We start from the raw sequence: 18,901 nt of genomic DNA on the forward strand, positions 1-18,901 counted from the left end.
GTGAAATATTTGCTTGTGATGGGAAGACATTGGAGGAGTTTTCATAAGCAAGTGACATTATATGATATGTATCTTTGATGAAAAGATTTGAAAATTGGAGATTTCTTTGATTCAGTAGACTACTCCAGTCCTTTAACCTTCTCATTGTACTCCATTCTATCCAAGCCCTCTTAACCTCACTTTTTTTCCTATTCAGGCTGAACACTGAAGGGTTTCTCAGAAGAAGGGTACACATGCCATATATTTTGAAAGAGTGGAAGGGGTAGAAGCTAAGAGAATTTTACTTTGTCTTCATAGAACACTCCATCCCTTAACACTCTGAATATATTCCATTCTATTTCTTATTCTCCTCACTTCCTTTCTTACACAGCCCAGACTTAACCCTTGATTTTTTTTAATATCATTTTGATAACTCATGTAACTCTTCTGTCCCTCTGCACTTAGTGCTACTGGAAAGCATACAACCATGAACTAAATTTCTACTGCTACTTCATGCAAAGCAGCTGAATACTAAAGTAAGTTTGTTTTTTAAACATTTCTAAACATGTTAGTCATGAAAGACTGCTTACCAATCTTTGTTGTCTTGGCATTAGAGTTAGCTGCCTTCTTCAACTCTCTCTAAACTCCTAATTATCTTACTGAAAAAAAAAATTACCTTTCTACTGTATTGACAAATATTGAGTTTATCAATCCTAAACACTATCCACCTCACTAGCATTACACTTCACTAACTTGATCTCAATCTGAACATAACTTTAACTGTCTCCTTCAAATCTCAAGGGCTGTGGTGATCTTTCTCTGGTTCGAAACTAATAGCTCCTCTGGTGCTTTTTAAAATTTCCCTGTACTCTATCCTGTTCAGTGTTGTTCACTGGGCAAAGTAATAAAAATGATTATAACATCTGAAACTTATTGAACAGCTTATGTGCACACTTCCCTGGTGGCTCAGATGGTAAAGCATCTGTCTACAATGTGGGAGACCTGGGTTCAATCCCTGGGTTGGGAAGATCCCCTGGAGAAGGAAATGGCAATCCACTCCAGTACTACCGCCTGGAAAATCCCATGGACGGAGGAGCCTGGTAGGCTACAGTCCATGGGATCGCAAAGAGTCAGACACAACTGAGCGACTTCACTTTCACTTTCACTTTCAATTATCTTTATAACTATTAACAATACTCTTATATTACTAATAACTCTTAATACTATTATACCTTATGGATGAGGAAATTTTAGCAAAAAAAAATATGTTGTCTTCAGGGGCAACATTCTATTTGGATCTATTGATATTTATGTCCTGGTGATTCTTACAATTGTCTTTATTTAGCTATTTCTTACTGGAAATACTCCATTTCTTTCTCCTACACAAATATCAATGCTCTCTAGGCCTCTGGCCACAGCCACTTCTTTTCAATTTCAACATATTTTTTCCTAAATCATATTGTCCACTTTAAACATTTTAATTGCCACATACAATCGGCTGATTAAAATCAGCTCTTAATTATTTAGATAAATTCAGCTCTAAATTACTGTTCCCCAAATTTAAACAGATATACCCAGTTGACTTCTAAAACCCTGTCTATATTTGTTGGCTTTCCAAATTAAAATGTAAGCAATATCAGTGGCAATGTGTAAGCAGACATCAAGTCCTCAGTAATCAAAACATTATCTGACACTTGAATGAATTCCATATATTCCATATACTCCACACCTAATATTTTATTTATTTTGTTGTTTTAGTCGCTAAGTCGTGTCTGACTCTTTCTGACCCCATGGACTGTAGCCTGCCAGACTTCTCTAATCATGGGATTTCCCAGGCAAGAATACTGAAGAGGGTTCCCATTTCCTTCTCCAAGGCATCTTCCAGGATCAGGAACCCAACCTGAGTCCCCTGCATGGGCAGGTGGATTCTTTACCACTGAGTCATTAAGGAAGACTGATGGTAATATTTTATTACCACAGATTAAACTGGAACACAGTATTCATTGTAGCTGCTTTTTTCAATCAACAAATAATCTTCAAGGATTTGTCAAACACTATCTAGATGCAAGTTTATATTATGGGTACAGATAGATACCTAAAGGGTCTCCTATAATTGAAAAAGACTTAAAACATATGAAAGCAGGAAAACACATTACAAAACTTTGGAGGTGGATTGCATACTTATGGTAACAATAGTTAGTGACATATCTTTGTTAAGTATTTCTCTTGTAAATTAAACATCTTGACATTTCCAAGAGCACAGCAGTCAATAACAACGAATAAAGTATCCTATTTCCATTATTACAAAATAGCAAGATATGTTCTGCTCTATCTGTATTCTGGTCACCTAACATTTGTGGATATTAGCTTGTACATAACAGAAGAGTACTCTCATGTTTGTTCATGTCTATTCTTTCCACCTGTCAAACATAATCTGCAGTTTTCCTAACTTGTTGACTCACAAAGTAATGGACTTAATAATACTAATTTTCAGTGTAACAGTCAGAAATAGAGGGTCAATGAAATTTACACGTAGGCTTTCCTGGCGGCTCAGACGGTAAAGAATCCACGTGCAATGTGGGAGACCTGGGTTTCATCCCTGGGTTGGGAAGATCCCCTGAAGGAGAATTCCAACATCTATATAACTGACTCTGGTCTGATGGCTTCTTTTTATCTTCATAATTTTTTCTTGACTTTCAGTGTATCTTGTAACTCTCTTTACTGAATGTCAGACATATGTTATAGCTCAGAATAAGATGAGGAAAATATTTTATGCTTGTATATGAGCACTTTTTGTTCCTTCTTTGAGGATTTTAGTAGTGGGATTTGTATTAATTGACTCCACAGAAAGAATATTATGCACTTGAAGAAAGGATTCTCTTGCTCTGAATAAACACTGCAGCCAATATTATGATTCAAGAGTGTATCAAGCTAAATAACTTCATGTTGCTCCGATCATTACTTGAGCACTGCCAACCAGTATGATATTGTCACGCGAGTGTATGTTCCTTGGTTCTTTGTCTCGTCACAACAAAGATTTGGAGCAACGGACATTAAAGCCCTTGGTGCGTCACAGCTCTCGGGTCTTGGACAAACCATGCTACAGCTCTTAGGCAAATCAGTGTTACAGCTCCATTTTATTTAGAAGATAGCAGGAGAATCCAAGACTCGAAAATAAGAGAGTGGAGGAGTGCATGGAGAGGGAGGGAGAGAGAGAGAGTGAGGGGGGAGGGCAGGGGCACGCACGCGGGAGAGAGGCCATGAGAAAGCGCTTCCTCATTTTATATGTTTTTTTTCTCCACCTGGGCCTGCCCTATGCAAATTGGGCTTAGCCAGGAGTGCTGTTTGTTCTGCCTGAAGTTTTCACTCTGGTCCTCGGACCTTCCTTTGACCTTCCTTGTCTTTTAGCCACCGCCATTTTGGATTCCTTTTCCCTATTCTACCTACCGAACAATATCATATTGCCATTTCTTATTCAGTACTATGTATAACTGGAGATACTGTGGTCAATAATAAATTCACAGGATGGAGGGGCTCTTCTAAGTTTTAATGATTATAATTATTTTGGTAGGTAATTAATATTTGTAACACTCACAATAAACTGTGGAAAATTCTGAAAGAGATGGGAATACCAGACCACCTGACCTGCCTCTTGAGAAACCTGTATGCAGATCAGGAAGCAACAGTTAGAACAGGACGTGGAACAACAGAATGGTTCCAAATTGGGAAAGGAGTACGTCAAGGCTGTATATTGTCACCCTGCTTAATTAACTTATATGCAGAGTACATCATGAGAAACGCTGGGCTGGAGGAAGCACAAGCTGGAATCAAGATTGCTGGGAGAAATAGCAATACCTCAGATATGCAGATAACACCACCCTTCTGGCAGAAAGTGAAGAAGAACTAATTAGCCTCTTGATGAAAGTGAAAGAGGAGAGTGAAAAAGTTGGCTTAAAGCTCAACATTCACAAAACTAAGATCATGGCATCCAGTCCCATCCCTTCATGGCAAATATATGGGGAAAAAGTGGAAACAGTGGCTGGCTTTATTTTGGGGGGCTCCAAAATCACTGCAGATGGTGATTGCAGCCATGAAATTAAAAGACACTTACTCCTTGGAAGGAAAGTTATGACCAACCTAGACAGCATATTAAAAAGCAGAGACATTACTTTGCCAATAAAGGTCCGTCTAGTCAAGGCTATGGTTTTTCCAGTAGTCATTATGGATTGAGAGTTGGACTGTGAAGAAAGCTGAGCACCAAAGAATTGATGCTTTTGAACTGTGGTGTTGGAGAAGACTCTTGAGAGTCCCTTGGACTGCAAGGAGATCCAACCAGTCCATCCTAAAGGAGACCAGTCCTGGGTGTTCATTGGAAGGACTGATGCTGAAGCTGAAACTCCAATACTTTGGCCACCTGATGAGAAGAGCTGACTCATTTGAAAAGACCCTGATGCTGGGAATAATTGAGGGCAGGAAAAGAAGGGGACAACAGAGGATGAGATGGTTGGATGGCATCACCAACTCGATGGACATGGGTTTGGGTGGACTCCAGGAGTTGGTAATGCACAGGGAGGCCTGGCTTGCAGCGGTTCATGGGGTGGCAGAGTCGGACACAACTGAGCGACTGAACTGAACATAAGAAGAGAGACTATACTGTTAATTTTTAAACAATTTGTTTTTCAATTGTATTCTATACTTAAAATGAAATAAAGCATAAGATTCCTTCACTGCAATTACCAACTGATGCAAAAAAAATCAGATAAGTAGTGCATATTTGGTCTTCCCAGGTGGCTGCACTGGTAAACAAAAAAACCCACCTGCCAATGCAGATTTGATCCCTGGGTCCTGGGTTGGGAAGATTCCCTGGAGGAGGGCATGACAACCCACTCCAATATTCTTACCTAGAGAATCCCATGGACAGAGGATCCTGGCTGGCTAAGGTCCATAGCGTCTAACAGACTCAGACGTGACTGCTGTGATTCAGTACACACACACCTAATACATATTTGCAAAGTGCGTTTTGGAATTACATTTAAACTTCGCTATTTTTATGGTTCTGAAATAAGCAAGTAACTTAAAATCAAATCAGAGAATTGATAGGTTTTTATTTTTTTAGTTTTCAGTTCAGTTCAGTCGCTCAGTTGTGTCCAACTCTTTGCGACCCCATGAATTGCAGCATGCCAGGCCTCCCTGTCCATCACCAACTCCCGGAGTTCACCAAAAGCCATGCCCTTCGAGTCAGTGATGCCATCCAGCCATCTCATCCTCTGCCATCCATTTCTCCTCCTGCCTCCAATCTTTCCCAGTATCAGGGTCTTTTCCAATGACTCAACTCTTCGCATGAGGTGGCCAAAGTATTGGAGTCTCAACTTTAGCATCAGTCCTTCCAAAGAACACCCAGGACCGATCTCCTTTAAGATGGACTGGTTGGATCTCCTTGCAGTCCAAGGGACTCTCAAGAGTCTTCTCCAACACCACAGTTCAAAAGCATCAATTCTTCAGTGCTCAGCTTTCTTCACAGTCCAACTCTCACATCATACATGACCACTGGAAAAACCACAACCTTGACTAGACGGACCTTTGTTGGCAAAGTAATGTCTCTGCTTTTGAATATGCCATCTAGGTTGGTCATAATTTTCCTTCCAAGGAGTAAGCGTCTTTTAATTTCATGGCTGCAATCACCATCTGCATATCTGAGGTTATTGATATTTCTCCAGCAATCTTGATTCCAGCTTGTGCTTCTTCCAGCCCCGTGTTTCTCATGATGTACTCTGCATAGAAGTTAAATAAGCAGGGTGACAATATACAGCCTCGACATACTCCTTTTCTATTTGGAACCATTCTGTTGTTCCATGTCCAGTTCTAACTGTTGCTTCCTGACTTGCATATAGGTTTCTCAAGAGGCAGGTCAGGTTGTCTGGTATTCCCATCTCTTTCAGAATTTTCCACAGTTTATTGTGATCCACACAGTCAAAGGCTTTGCCATAGTCAATAAAGCAGAGATAGATGTTTTTCTGGAACTCTCTTGCTTTTTCCATGATCTAGTGGATGTTGGCAATTTTATCTCTGGTTCCTCTGTCTTTTCTAAAACTAGCTTGAACATCTGGAAGTTCACGCTTCACATATTGCTGAAGCCTGGCTTGGAGAATTTTGAGCATTACTTTACTAGTGTGTGAGATGAGTGCAATTGTGCGGTAGTTTGAGCATTCTGTGGCATTGCCTCTCTTTGGGATTGGAATGAAAACTGACCTTTTCCAGTCCTGTGGCCACTGCTGAGTTTTCCAAATGTGCTGGCATATTGAGTGCAGCACTTTCACAGCATCATCTTTCAGGATTTGAAATAGCTCAACTGGAATTCCATCACCTCCACTAACTTTGTTCATAGTGATGCTTTCTAACACCCACCTGACTTCACATTCCAGGATGTCTGGCTCTAGATGAGTGATCACACCATGGTGATTATCTGGGTTGTGACGATATTTTTTATACAATTCTCCTGTATATTCTTGCCACCTCTTCTTAATATCTTCTGCTTCTGTTAGGTCCATACCATTTCTGTCCTTTATCGAGCCCGTCTTTGCATGAAATGTGTTCCCTTGGTATCTCTAATTTTCTTGAAGAGATCTCTAGTCTTTCCCATTCTGTCAGACTAATAAAGCCATAGATACTTTTATTATTCTAAAGAAGAAAAATATGAAATATATTGTATGTTTTCTGAAACAATCAATTTATAACATTAATGTTCGTAGGGTCAACCAACATGAAGTTTCTCCTTTGGGCCTGCCTCATGTATGTTTCTTTTGCAAGGGTAAGTAAATGGACTTTTAAAATTGCAGCAATAGTATAATCATCAAATAAGTGTAGACAGCGATTCTACAATTGTATATTGTAGTTATAGTGTTGATAATGATGCATAGACATGTTAATGAGTATGCAGTTTATTGTGCCAAACTTTTCAAAAGAAATTTTCAGATGCCAAAATAATAAAAGTTGTGTAATCTTAAAATGAATAAACAGTAAGGAAAAGAAGTGAATTCAGAAAGGCAGTGGGTTGGCGGAGAATAAAATTATAGGGAACCAGAATTCCAGGCAGATGATCTTAATAGTTTACATTTTCAAATTATACAAAACTGGATTAGGCTTCCTCTGGAAGTGAAGTCCCATTGCTGGAGGTCTGATGTAGTTGTTGTTTTTCAGTCACTATGTCTGACTCTATGACCCCATGGACTGCAGCATTCCAGGCTTCTCTCACTATCTCCCAGAGTTTGCTCAAACTCATGTCCATTGAGTTGGTGATGGCATCCAACCATCTCATCCTATGTTAGCCCCTTCTCCTCCTGCCTTCAATCTTTTCCAGCATCAGGGTCTTTTTCAATGAGTTGGTTCTTTGCATTAGGCGGCCAAAGCGTTGGAGCTTCAGTTTCAGCATCAGTTCTTCCAGTAAATATTCAGGGTTAATTTCTTTAGGATTAACTGGTTGGATCGACTTGCAGTCCAAGAGACTCTCAAGAGTCTTCTCCAACACCACGATTCAAAAGTATCAGTTCTCCAACTCTCACCCTTCTTTATGGTCCAACTCTCCCATCCATACATGAATACTGGAAAAACCATAGCTTTTACCATACGGACCTTTGTCAGCAAAGTGATGTCTCTGCTTTCTAATATGCTATCTAGGTTGGTCATAGCTTTTCTTCCAAGAAGCAAGCATCTATTAATTTTGTGACTACAGTCACCGTCCAGTGATTTTGTAGCCCAAGAAAATAAAGTATGTCATGGTTTCTATTGTTTCCCTGCCTATCTGCCATGAACAGACGGGACCAGATGCCATGATCTTAGTTTTTTCAATGTTGCGCTTTAAGCCAACTTTTTCTCTCTCCTCTTTTGTATTAATCAAGAGGCTCTTTAGTTCCCCTTTGCTTTCTGCTGTCATAGTGGCATCATATGCACATCTGAAGTTGTTGATATTTCTCCCAGCAATCTTGATTCCAGCTTGTGCTTCATCCATCCTGGCATTTCATATGTTTTCCCTGGTGGCTCAGATGATAAAGCGTCTGTCTACAATGCAGGAGACCCGGATTCAATACCTGGGTCCGGAAGATCCCCTGGAGAAGGAAACCCACTCCAGTACTATTGCCTGGAAAATCCCATGGAGAGAGGAGCCTGGTAGGCTACAGTCCATGGGGTCGCAGAGTCAGACACGACTGAGCAACTCCAATATGCATAAAGGTAAATAAGCAGGGTGACAATATACAGCCTTGATATACTCCTTTTCCAATTTTGAATCAGTCCACTGTTCCATGCTCAGTTCTAACTGTTGCTTCTTGATCTGCCTAAAAGTTTCTCAGGAGACAGGTAAGATGGTCTGGTATTGCCCTCTCTTTAGGAATTTTCCACAGTTTGCTCTGCTCCACACAGTCAAAAGCTTTAGCATAGTCAATGAAGCAAAAGCAGACATTATTTTGGAATTGCCTTACTTTTTCTATGATCCAGAAGATGTTGGCAATTTGATCTCCAGTTCTTGTACTTTTTCTAAATCCAGCTTATACATCTAAAAGTTCTTAGTTCACATACTGCTGAAGCTTAGCTTGAAGGATTTTGAGCATTATCTTGCTAGGATGTGAAATAAGCACAATTGTATAGTAGTTTGAACATTCTCTGGCATTGCCTTTCTTTGGTATTGGAATGAAAACACCTTTTCCAATCCTGTGGCCACTGCTGAGCCTTTCAAATTTGCTGGCATATTGAGTGCAGCACTTTCACAGCATCATCTTTTAGGACTTGAACTATCTCAGCTGGAATTCCATCACCTCCTCTACCTTTGTTCTTACTAATTCTTCCTAAGGCCCCCTTGACTTCACACTTCGGCACGTCTGGCTTTAGGTAAGTGATCACACCATCATGGTTATCAAGGTCATGAAGACCTTTTTTGTATAGTTTTCTGTGTATTCTTGCCACCTCTTCTTAATCTCTTCAGCTTCTCTTAAGTCCTTGCTGCTTCTGTCCTTTATTGTGCCCATATTTGCATGAAATTTTCCCTTGATATCTCCAACTTTCTTGAAGAGATCTCTAGTCTTTCCCATTCTGCTGTTTTCCTGTATTTATTTGAATTTTTCACTTAAAAAGTCTTTATTATCTCTCCTTTCTTATCTCTCTGGAGCTCCATAATGAATAACCATAGTGAATTAACTTTTTCCTTTGTTTTAGAAATGCTTCCACTTTATTGATGAGGTAAAACTTTTTTTTTTTCATCTATGTATAAATGTATTTCGGAGGAAAGGGAAACCCACTCCAGTATTCTTGCCTAGAGAAATCCATGGACAAAGGAGCCTGGCGGGCTACAGTCCATGGAATTGCAAAGAGTTGTACATGACTGAGTGACTAACACGCACAGAAATGTATTTGTTTCTACCTTGAAGTATATTTTACATTTTAAAACTCTCTGATTTTTTGTATGCAATTTTGTGACTAATATTGCTGTTAAAATATCAATCCTATTAAACTCATATTTGATAGAAAAATGTTTATTAAGTATAAATATATTTGTGCTCGACATATTTACTGTAAGAATTTTATTTCTTTTCAATGAACAAAAGCATTAAGCAAGTATATCCCCTTTATAGTGGATATAAGTTTTGCTATGCCCAGGTTTCCTTCTCACGCTTTGACAAGATTTTATAACAATATTGTACTGAGTTTACTTCAACAAAATAAGTGATGAATCTGAGAAGATTTTGCCTATATGAAAGCATAGCAGAAGAAAGCATGATCTAGGAATTAGTAGCAGGAGGAGTATGTCCCAAATTGTTAGGTGACTTCTGTGCAGCAAATACTCAAAGTATCCCTATGTAGCACACCAAGACATTCATCAGTTTACTGCCATTAGAATTTTTGTTTAGTTCTTTGTCATTTTTGCCTTAATTCTGATGACAGGAGAGTGTTAAGAAAATAACAATAATATCTACCCACAAGTACGCAGTAGATCAACACAACAATCTATCAAGGAAAAGCCAAGACATATGATCCAGATGTGTACAGTTTTAACCAAATACCATTAGACATATGGCGAAGGAACAGAAAATAATTTTAAAAATGAAAACAATATGGGATACTACTTTTAATTTCTTACAAGAATTAAGATTTTAATCATAAGAATTAGAACTCCCTGATCACAATATGAATCATTGTTATGTGTCAGTCTCTGTGAACACTCTGAATGTCTATTGCTTGTGTATCATGCATCTTACCTTCATGATCCAGGAGCAAGTATTTTAACTCAGTAATTCAGGAATGGACCCTAAAATTGGAAAGAATATTATACACAATATTAAATTTTAATGAAGAAGCTTCCTACCTGGGAGATAGCAACCCTGGCACAAGCAAAAAAACCTTGTCTGTTCTATCCACGTGGACACATGGCACATGGACAGCACAAAGTAGCCACTCATTTGATTCTTTTAAAAAGTTTTTGAAAATCCATCAAGAAAGACAAAGTATCCCAAACCATTGAGGAACAATCTACATTCATTGAGAAGTTATATTGCAAAGTCTTTAGTCCCTGGGGATTTTGTGATAAGCCCAAAAGATTATATAATATAATCTTTACTTATTAAATGTCATCACAGTCATAAGTAATATAGAGATAGGATGGAGGTAATCATCTTTAATTGACTACTTTGCTCTCCTTTAGGATTACAGTGACAACATAGGCAGTCCTTACCCAGTTAACCCATCTGCAAGTATTTCTTACCCAGTTATCCCATCTGCAAGTATTCCTTATCCATTTAACCCATCTGCAAGTATTTCTTACCCAGTTACCCCATCTGCAAGTATTCCTTGTCCAGTTAACCCATCTGCAAGTATTCCTTGTCCCATGCCAGACAGAGATTTCACTCCTCCTGTCTATCTTACAAAGACTAACCTCCCCAATGACCCTGCAGTACCCTCAAATCCCCTGGTTTTCACTGCTCTTGGAGCTCCCCTCTACAGTATTGCTGGTCTTCCCATATCTCCTTTTTCCGGTCAAATTCCTCCTACTGGGGTTTTCCGCCTTGTTCCTGTCTCAAGTAGACCTATAGGACCTTTATACTCACCTAATGAAGCTGCACCTTCTGCAAATACATATATAGTTGAGATTCTTGTCCCACCTACTACACCCCCACATACTGTCCCAGATGTCCAACCACTTACTATCACAGAGCCTGATGAAGCCGAGCCTGCAGCAGATGCCCTCGCTGCCCCAGAACCTCAGTCCTCTATTTCTTTTGACCGGGTAAGTGGCCTCAGTCTTAGTCCTGTGATGCATGAGATTTATAGTAGCAGGAAAGAAACAGCCTCTCTATAAACAAACATATATCCACTGAGATATTTTGAACAGCTTTTTTGAGATAGGATATAAAAAAAAACTACCAATACTAAAAACGTATACTTCGATAAGTTTGGGCATGTATATACACACCCATGGTTTGTTGGCATTGCTGACTCAATGGACATGAGCTTGAACAAACTCAGAGAGATAGTAAAGGACAGGGAAAGACTAGCTTGCTACAGTTCGAGTGGTTGCAAAGAGTCCGATTCGACTTAGTGAGTGAAGAACAGCAATGAAAAAAAACACCAAGATAAGACTATATTCACAATAGCCGGAAGTATCCTACTGTTTTTTTTGTTGTTGTTGTTGTTTGTTTGTTTTAAATATTCCCACGCTCCCCTTTTTCTTGTTCTTGATGTATTTTCTGTTGGTACAGATTGGTTTGCAATTTCCGGGATGCTGTATAAGCAGAATCATACTGTATATACTCTTTTGTGCCTGGATTCTGTCACTAAGCATAATTATTCTGAGATTTATCCATGTAGTTATGCATATCAATAGTTCAGTCTCTTTTTTTGCAAAGTTATGTTACATTATATGGATATATCATAATTTTTACCCATTCATTTGTTGATGAACATTTTAACTTCCAAGCTGAATACCATTTATACCATTTATTTATATCCAGTTACATATTGCATACAATACTGGCTTAAATTGCTTAGTTCAATATTCAATAAAACTGATTAGATGGACAGCCTTGCCTTGCTTCTGATATTGAGGGAAAGAATTTATTCTAGGATATCATTAGGTTGGTGTGATTTCCGCCTTTATTTTTTTAAGTTTTTTTTTTTTAATTTTATTTTATTTTTAAACTTTACATAATTGTATTAGTTTTGCCAAATATCGAAATGAATCCGCCACAGGTATACATGTGATTTTCACCTTTAGTAAACAGGAATGGAGAAACATTTTGATCTAAGGATAATTTTTCCCATTGCAGAGATCAAATCATTCTGAGTGCTCAGCCATATGACCTGTGAAAACTAAGCTTTTTTACTCTGGCTGTGTGATCAAGGGCTTCCCAGGTGGTTCCAGTGGTAAAGAACCTGCCTGCCAATGCAGGAGACATAAGAGATGCAGGTTCCACCCCTGAGTCAGGAAGATCCCCTGGAGGAGGGCATGGCAACCCACTCCAGTATTCTTGCCTGGAGAATCTCATGGACAGGGAGTCTGACAGGCTACAATCCATAGGGTTGCAAAGAGTCAGACACAACTGAAGTGACTTAGCACGCATGTGTGATAAAAATGTTTTTTCCTGCCAGATACTGTGCCATTTTGAGCACTAGATACTTTTTCATCTTTTCAGATGGCTCTTGACCTGACCTGAGGTAGTATCATCATATCTCAGGATAACCTATTTATTTATTTATATTGACTTATAGTTGATTTACAATATTATATTAGTTTTAGGTACACATCATTGTGATTTGATATTTTTAAAGATTATATTCCATGTAAAGTTATTACAAAACATTGATTATATTGCCCTGTGTGGTACAGTATATTCTTGTTGCTTATCTATTTTATACATAGTAGTTGGTATCTCCTAATCCCATACCCCTATCTTCTCCCTCCCACCTTCCTTCTCCCCACCAATAACCACTAGTTTGTGCTCCATAATTGTCTTTTTTTGTTTTGTTATATACAGTATTTTGTTTTAATTTTTAGATTCCACATAAGTTGATAACACAGAGACTTTGTCTTTCTCTGTCTGACTTATTTCACTAAGCATAATACTCGTAGGTCCATTCACATTGTTGCAAATGGCAAAAGTTCATTCTTTGTTATAGCTGACTAGTATTTGTATATGTTTGTATATATATGGAGGGAATGGCAATCCACTCCAGTATTTTTGCCTGGAGAATCCCATAGACAGGAAAGCCAATAGGCTACAGTCTGTGGGGTCGCAAAGAGTCAGACATGACCGAGCTACCAATATATATGGGGTTTCTCTGGTGGCTCAGATGGTGAAGAATGTGCCTGCAATGTAGGAGATCCATGTTAACTCCCTGGAATGGGAGGATCCCCTAGAGAAGGGAATGGTTATCCATGCCAGTATTCTTACCTGGAGAATTCCATGGACAGAGGAGCCTGGTGGGCTACAGTCCATGGCTGACTAATATTCCATTGTGTATATACATACAGGTAATCACACCTTCCTTATTTATTCATCTATTGATGGACATGTACCTTGCTTCCATATCTTGGCTATTGTAAATAACGCTGTTATAAGCATGCTATGCTATGCTAAGTCACTTCAGTCTTGTCCGACTCTGTGCGACCCCATAAACGGCAGCCCACCAGGCTCCCCAGTCCCTGGGATTCTCCAGGCAAGAACACTGGAGTGGGTTGCCATTTCCTTCTCCAGTGCATGAAAGTGAAAAGTGAAAGTGAAGTCGCTCAGTCATGTCCAACTCCTAGCGACCCCATGGATTGCAACCTACCAGGCTCCTCCGTCCATAGGATTTTTCCAGGCAAGAGTACTGGAGTGGGGTGCCATTGCCTTCTCCATTATAAGCATAGGATAACCTTTTTAGATCTTTGTATCTATGTCTTTGTCTTCCTCTTTCCTTCAGATTCTCTACTCTGTGAATTTTAGCTATCTTGGTCTTCCTAGACTCCCGGCTCCATCTCCCTTCACTAAGGCCTCAAAACAATGCAAGCAGTAAGCTAAGACAATCATAAGGTTCATTTCCTCTGCTTCTTGTCTCTTAGGGATTGCTGTTCTTCATAACTGATATTCAGATCTTGAGAAATAGTTGCTTCTCATATTTTGGTATTTTTTAAGTTCATTTCAGACAAGATGGTATACTCAGTTTCTGTTACTTATTTTGACCAAAACTATAAGGCAATGGCACCCCACTCCAGTACTCTTGCCTGGAAAATCCCATGGATGGAGGAACCTGGTGGGCTGCCATCTCTGGGGTCGCACAGAGTCGGACACGACTGAAGCGACTTAGCAGCAGCAGCATAGTCCTCTAAATTTTCTTAAAAACTATGATTTAAAAAAAAAAAAATAGAAGCCCTTTGTCCCTAAGTTTTAGAGCTGTGGCTATTTTAAAAAAGGAAAAGAAGAATTTCAAAGTACATGGAAGATACTCTGAAACCTGGGCACAGGCTACAGACAAATGAGAGCTTAAATTCAACAGTGAATAATTTCTAAAGTGTATTGCCACCAATTGGATAATGGCACCCCACTCCAGTACTCTTGCTTAGAAAATCCCATGGATGGAGGAGCCTGTTAGGCTGCAATCCATGGGGTCGCTAAGAGTCAGACACGACTGAGCAACTTCACTTTCACTTTTCACTTTCATGCATTGGAGAAGGAAATGGCAACCCACTCCAGTGTTCTTGCCTGGAGAATCCCAGGGACGGGGGAGCCTGGTGGGCTGCCATCTATGGGGTCGCACAGAGTCGGACACGACTGAAGTGACTTAGCATAGCATAGCATTAGCATAGTAGTTGTTTCCTAGAAGGAGGTAAAGCTTTGCTTCTTGTACCCTTATTCCTGATAGAGATCAGGATCAAGTTAAATGCTTGCATGGAACTGCTCCGCAGAAGTTTGAAGAGCCATCCTTATGCTCCAATGCTCTACATATTAACATGTTCCTTTAGTATGTTTCTTTAACACAAAGCACTCTCCTTCCATCAGTCTATATACACACTTACAGTTCATGACTCACGTGGAGATAAAGAGCTATTTTAGAAAGTATGGGTAAAAAGAAATAAGACTTCAGAAAAGTGGGCCTTGAAAACACTGCTAAATGTCTTAGACTGTTTCCTATATCCAAAGGAATTTATTTACCTTTATTACATAATTTGACCAGTTCTTTGTTTCCAAAAGCTAAGTCTGATAGCAGTATCAGTTCAGTTCAGTTCAGTTCAATCATTCAGTCATGTCTGACTCTTTTCGATACCATGAACCATAGCACCCAGCCTCCCTGTCCATCACCAACTCTCGGAGTTTACTCAAACTCATGTCCATTGAGTAGGTGATGCCATTCAACCATCTCATCCTCTGTCGTCCCCTTCTCCTCCCACCTTCAGTCTTTCCCAGCATTAGGGTCTTTTCAAATGAGTCAGCTCTTCGCATCAGGAGGCCAAAGTATTGGAGTATCAGCTTCAACATCAGTCCTTTCAATGAACACTCAGGACTCGTCTCCTTTAGGATGGACTGGTTGGATCTCCTTGCAGTCCAAAGGACTCTCAAGTGTCTGCTCCAACACCACAGTTTAAAAGCATCAATTCTTCAGCAACTCAGCTTTTTTATGGTCTTACTCTCACATCCATACATGACTATTGGAAAAATCATAACTTTGATTAGATGGACCTTTGTCAGCAAAGTAATGTCTCTGCCTTTTAATATGCTGTCTAGGTTTGTCATAAATTTTCTTCCAAGGAGCAAGCATCTTTTAACTTCATGGCTGAAATCAACATCTGCAGTGATTTTGGAGCCCAAGAAAATAAAGTCTGTCACTGTGTTCATTGTTTCCCCATCTATTTGCCATCAAGTAATGGGACTGGATGTCATGATCTTAGTTTTTTGAATTTTGAGTTTTAAGCCAGCTTTTTCACTCTCCTTTTTCACTTTCATCACAAGGCTCCTTAGTTCTTCTTCACTTTCTGCCATACTGGTGGTGTCATCTGCATATCTGAGGTTATTGATATTTCTCCTGGAAATCTTGATTCTAGTTTGTGCTTCATCCAGCCCAGCATTTTGCATGATGTACTCTGCATATAAGTTAAATAAGCAGAGTGACAATATACAGCCTTGACATACTCCTTTCCCAATTTGGAACCAGTCTGCTGTTCCATGTCCAGTTCTAACTGTTGCTTCTTGACCTGCATAAATATTTCTCAGGAGGCAGGTAAGGTGGTCTGGTATACCCATCTCTTTCAGAATTTCCACAGTTTGTGGTGATCCACACAGTCAAAGGCTTTGGCATATTCAATAAAGCAGAAATAGATGTTTTTCTGGAACTCTCTTGCTTTTTCGATGATCCAGCACATGTTTTCAATTTGACATCTGATTCCTCTGCCTTTTCTAAATCCAGCTTGAACATCTGAAACTTCCCAGTTCATGTACTGTTGAAGCCTAACTTGGAGAAGTTTCAGTATTACTTTGCTAGAGTATCAGATGAGTGCAATTACATGGTAATTTGAACATTCTTTGGCATTGCCTTTCTTTAGGATTGGAATGAAAACTGACGTTTTCCAGTCCTGTGGCCACTGCTGAGTTTTCCAAATTTGCTGGCATATTGAGTGCAGCACTTTCACAGCATCATCTTTTAGAACTTGAAATAGCTCAGCTGGAATTCCATCACCTCCACTAGTTTTGTTTGTAGTGATGCTTCCTAAGGCCCACTTGACTTCACACTCCACATTGTCCGGCTCTTGGTGAGTGATCACACCATCATGGTTATCTGGGTCATTATAGTCTTTTTTGTATAGTTCTGAGTATTCTTGCCACTGCTTCTTAATATTTTCTGCTTCTGTTATGTCCATACCATTTCTATCCTTTATTGTGACCTCATTCTTTTATCCTTTCATAAATCTTTTCCAATTTGACTGTTATAAATATTCACTAGACAGGAAAATGGCAAGGCTTTATTTGACTGTTAACCACATCAGGATTTCTGCTAAGATGACATCAGTGCTTACAGTAGAATTGAAGACCTAATGTGATAGCTTTTACTATTGTTGGTGATGCCTCTTAACAGTAGCTATTACAAAACAAATTTAAGGCTTAAATGTTGAGTTAAACCTTTTCTACTGTCATATTCTTTGAGGTTTTTATTTTACTATTATATAAGATAAAAGAGTATTTATTAGTGAATCAGTTCAAGGTATTCCAAAATTTTTTTTATTTTATTTATTTTTTAAGTATAAATTTATTTATTTTAATTGGAGGTTAATTACTTTACAATATTGTATTGGTTTAATACAAATTTAATACTTTCATATTTTCAATAAACATTTATATTTCTTTCCTTACTATATTAATGACAATTCATAACAGGTAAAAGAAGAGTACTACTTTTCTACAAAAGTTTTTTAAGACAGAGAAGGAATTCTACTTCAAGTCATTCAGTATCAGGAGATTGGTGATCTGATCCCAAGACTCCCACACAAAATACTCTATGTAATATATGCATGCATGCAAATAAATCATAACATTGAATTAACATTGCATTTTAAAATTGTTATGAGAATGCATAATAGCTATAAGAAGATAGAGGAAAACAAACTTGAATCTCTTAAATGTGACTTCTAATAGTAGCATGGATTTATAGATAACCATTCAATATAGTCCCTTAATGTTAAAATCATAATGCAACAAGAGGAATTTTCTATAGCCATTTGATACTTTTTATACAAAACTAATATGTTATCTTTCTTTTTCAGGAATAATTGGAACAAGAATCACTGAAAGCTAAAAAAATTTATTTTCTTTTCAAAGACTACCATTCTGTTACATTAAAAATATATTTCAATAAAAAACATTTAAATAATCAGTCTCACCATACAGGTTTGTTTGTGATTTTTTTCATTGGATTTAATTTATACAGAAATGATATTTATGGTTTATTTTTTTTTCCAATTCACAATTTTAAAAGGTTACTTCTTAACTATGTAAATAATAATTGTCAGAGATTTAAACATCTGATGGCAATATGTGCTTTTCTTTTGAATAAACCCTATATAAAAAATACAACACAAAAATAATTTTTTTATTTTTTGTTTCCAATTTGTTTCTTCTGAAAGTAAACAGAAAGTATTTTGTTAAGGAAATTAAAATGGAGGAAGTCTTGTTCAGCCTTCAGAAGTAGGAGAGCTGACTTGCTTCTGACCTGTCTGGACACTGTCTGGATTCCATGCCTATCTGTAAGCACAGCAAATCAAGTGGTACTTTAGATAAGAAAGGGAATAGGTCTTAAAATTTGAGTCCCTGAGGGTCTGGCCAATCCCCCAGAGGTCTAATGAAATCCTTTGACTTACAGAGTGAAACACAGTATTTTAAAAAGATTAAAGTAAAACCAGAGCTGCATTTTTGTGCACAATCTGGTAAAGACAACACTTTGTGGCCTGGGGTAATAAGTGGGAGCTCTTGAAATTGCAATCCGAAGTCTCACCCATGGGATGGATGCACTGCCTGGGACCCTTTCCTGTCGGGAGCGGTGTTAGGCATTACTGACAAAATGGAGGCATGGTCCCCAGCCCCCTCTCCTCATTCCGCAGGCACGGATCCCGGGATGAAGGAGTTAGGCCTTGTAATTCTGACTTGTCTTTTCCTCTCCTCAGCTGAGTTGACTGAAAAGGAATATTAAGGTGCTTATTGGTCTTGAGAAGAGCATGAGAAGGCACAAAGCCTTCTGCAGCATTGCTCAGAAAATAATTCATAAAGTTGATCACTGACATTTGTTCAAGGACTTTTACAAAAGAGTGTTCCAGGATGAGCACATAGGCCATAGCTTGAGGCCATGGGAGGGATTGATATCTGAAGCCTATTTGTGAGGAAAATGTTTATGGCAAAGGAGTTTACTGAATTTAGGG

The 18,901-nt window shown here is 38.7% G+C and overlaps 1 protein-coding gene and 1 long non-coding RNA gene across 2 annotated transcripts in view; one reads left to right on the forward strand and one right to left on the reverse strand.

The window, feature by feature from the left end:
* The window catches only part of LOC112447094 (uncharacterized), a 28,394-nt gene extending 17,140 nt beyond the window's left edge, over window positions 1–11,254 (reverse strand). Inside the window, exons 1-2 of the long non-coding RNA XR_003035170.2 lie at window positions 11,167–11,254; window positions 10,224–10,273 (exon numbers count right to left, since the gene is read on the reverse strand). This is a non-coding gene — a long non-coding RNA (uncharacterized lncRNA). The remainder of the gene's footprint in view (window positions 1–10,223; window positions 10,274–11,166) is intronic.
* On the forward strand, window positions 84–17,863 carry PRR27 (proline rich 27). Its single transcript, XM_010806180.4, has 4 exons — window positions 84–515; window positions 6,729–6,787; window positions 10,667–11,248; window positions 17,753–17,863. Exons 2-4 carry the CDS (start codon window positions 6,740–6,742, stop codon window positions 17,756–17,758), a joined length of 636 nt encoding a protein of 211 aa, XP_010804482.3. The 5' UTR covers window positions 84–515; window positions 6,729–6,739; the 3' UTR covers window positions 17,759–17,863.
* Window positions 17,864–18,901: the final 1,038 nt, after the last annotated feature.

This window comes from Bos taurus, chromosome 6, assembly GCF_002263795.3.
Source record: "Bos taurus isolate L1 Dominette 01449 registration number 42190680 breed Hereford chromosome 6, ARS-UCD2.0, whole genome shotgun sequence".
Lineage (NCBI taxonomy): Eukaryota > Metazoa > Chordata > Mammalia > Artiodactyla > Bovidae > Bos > Bos taurus.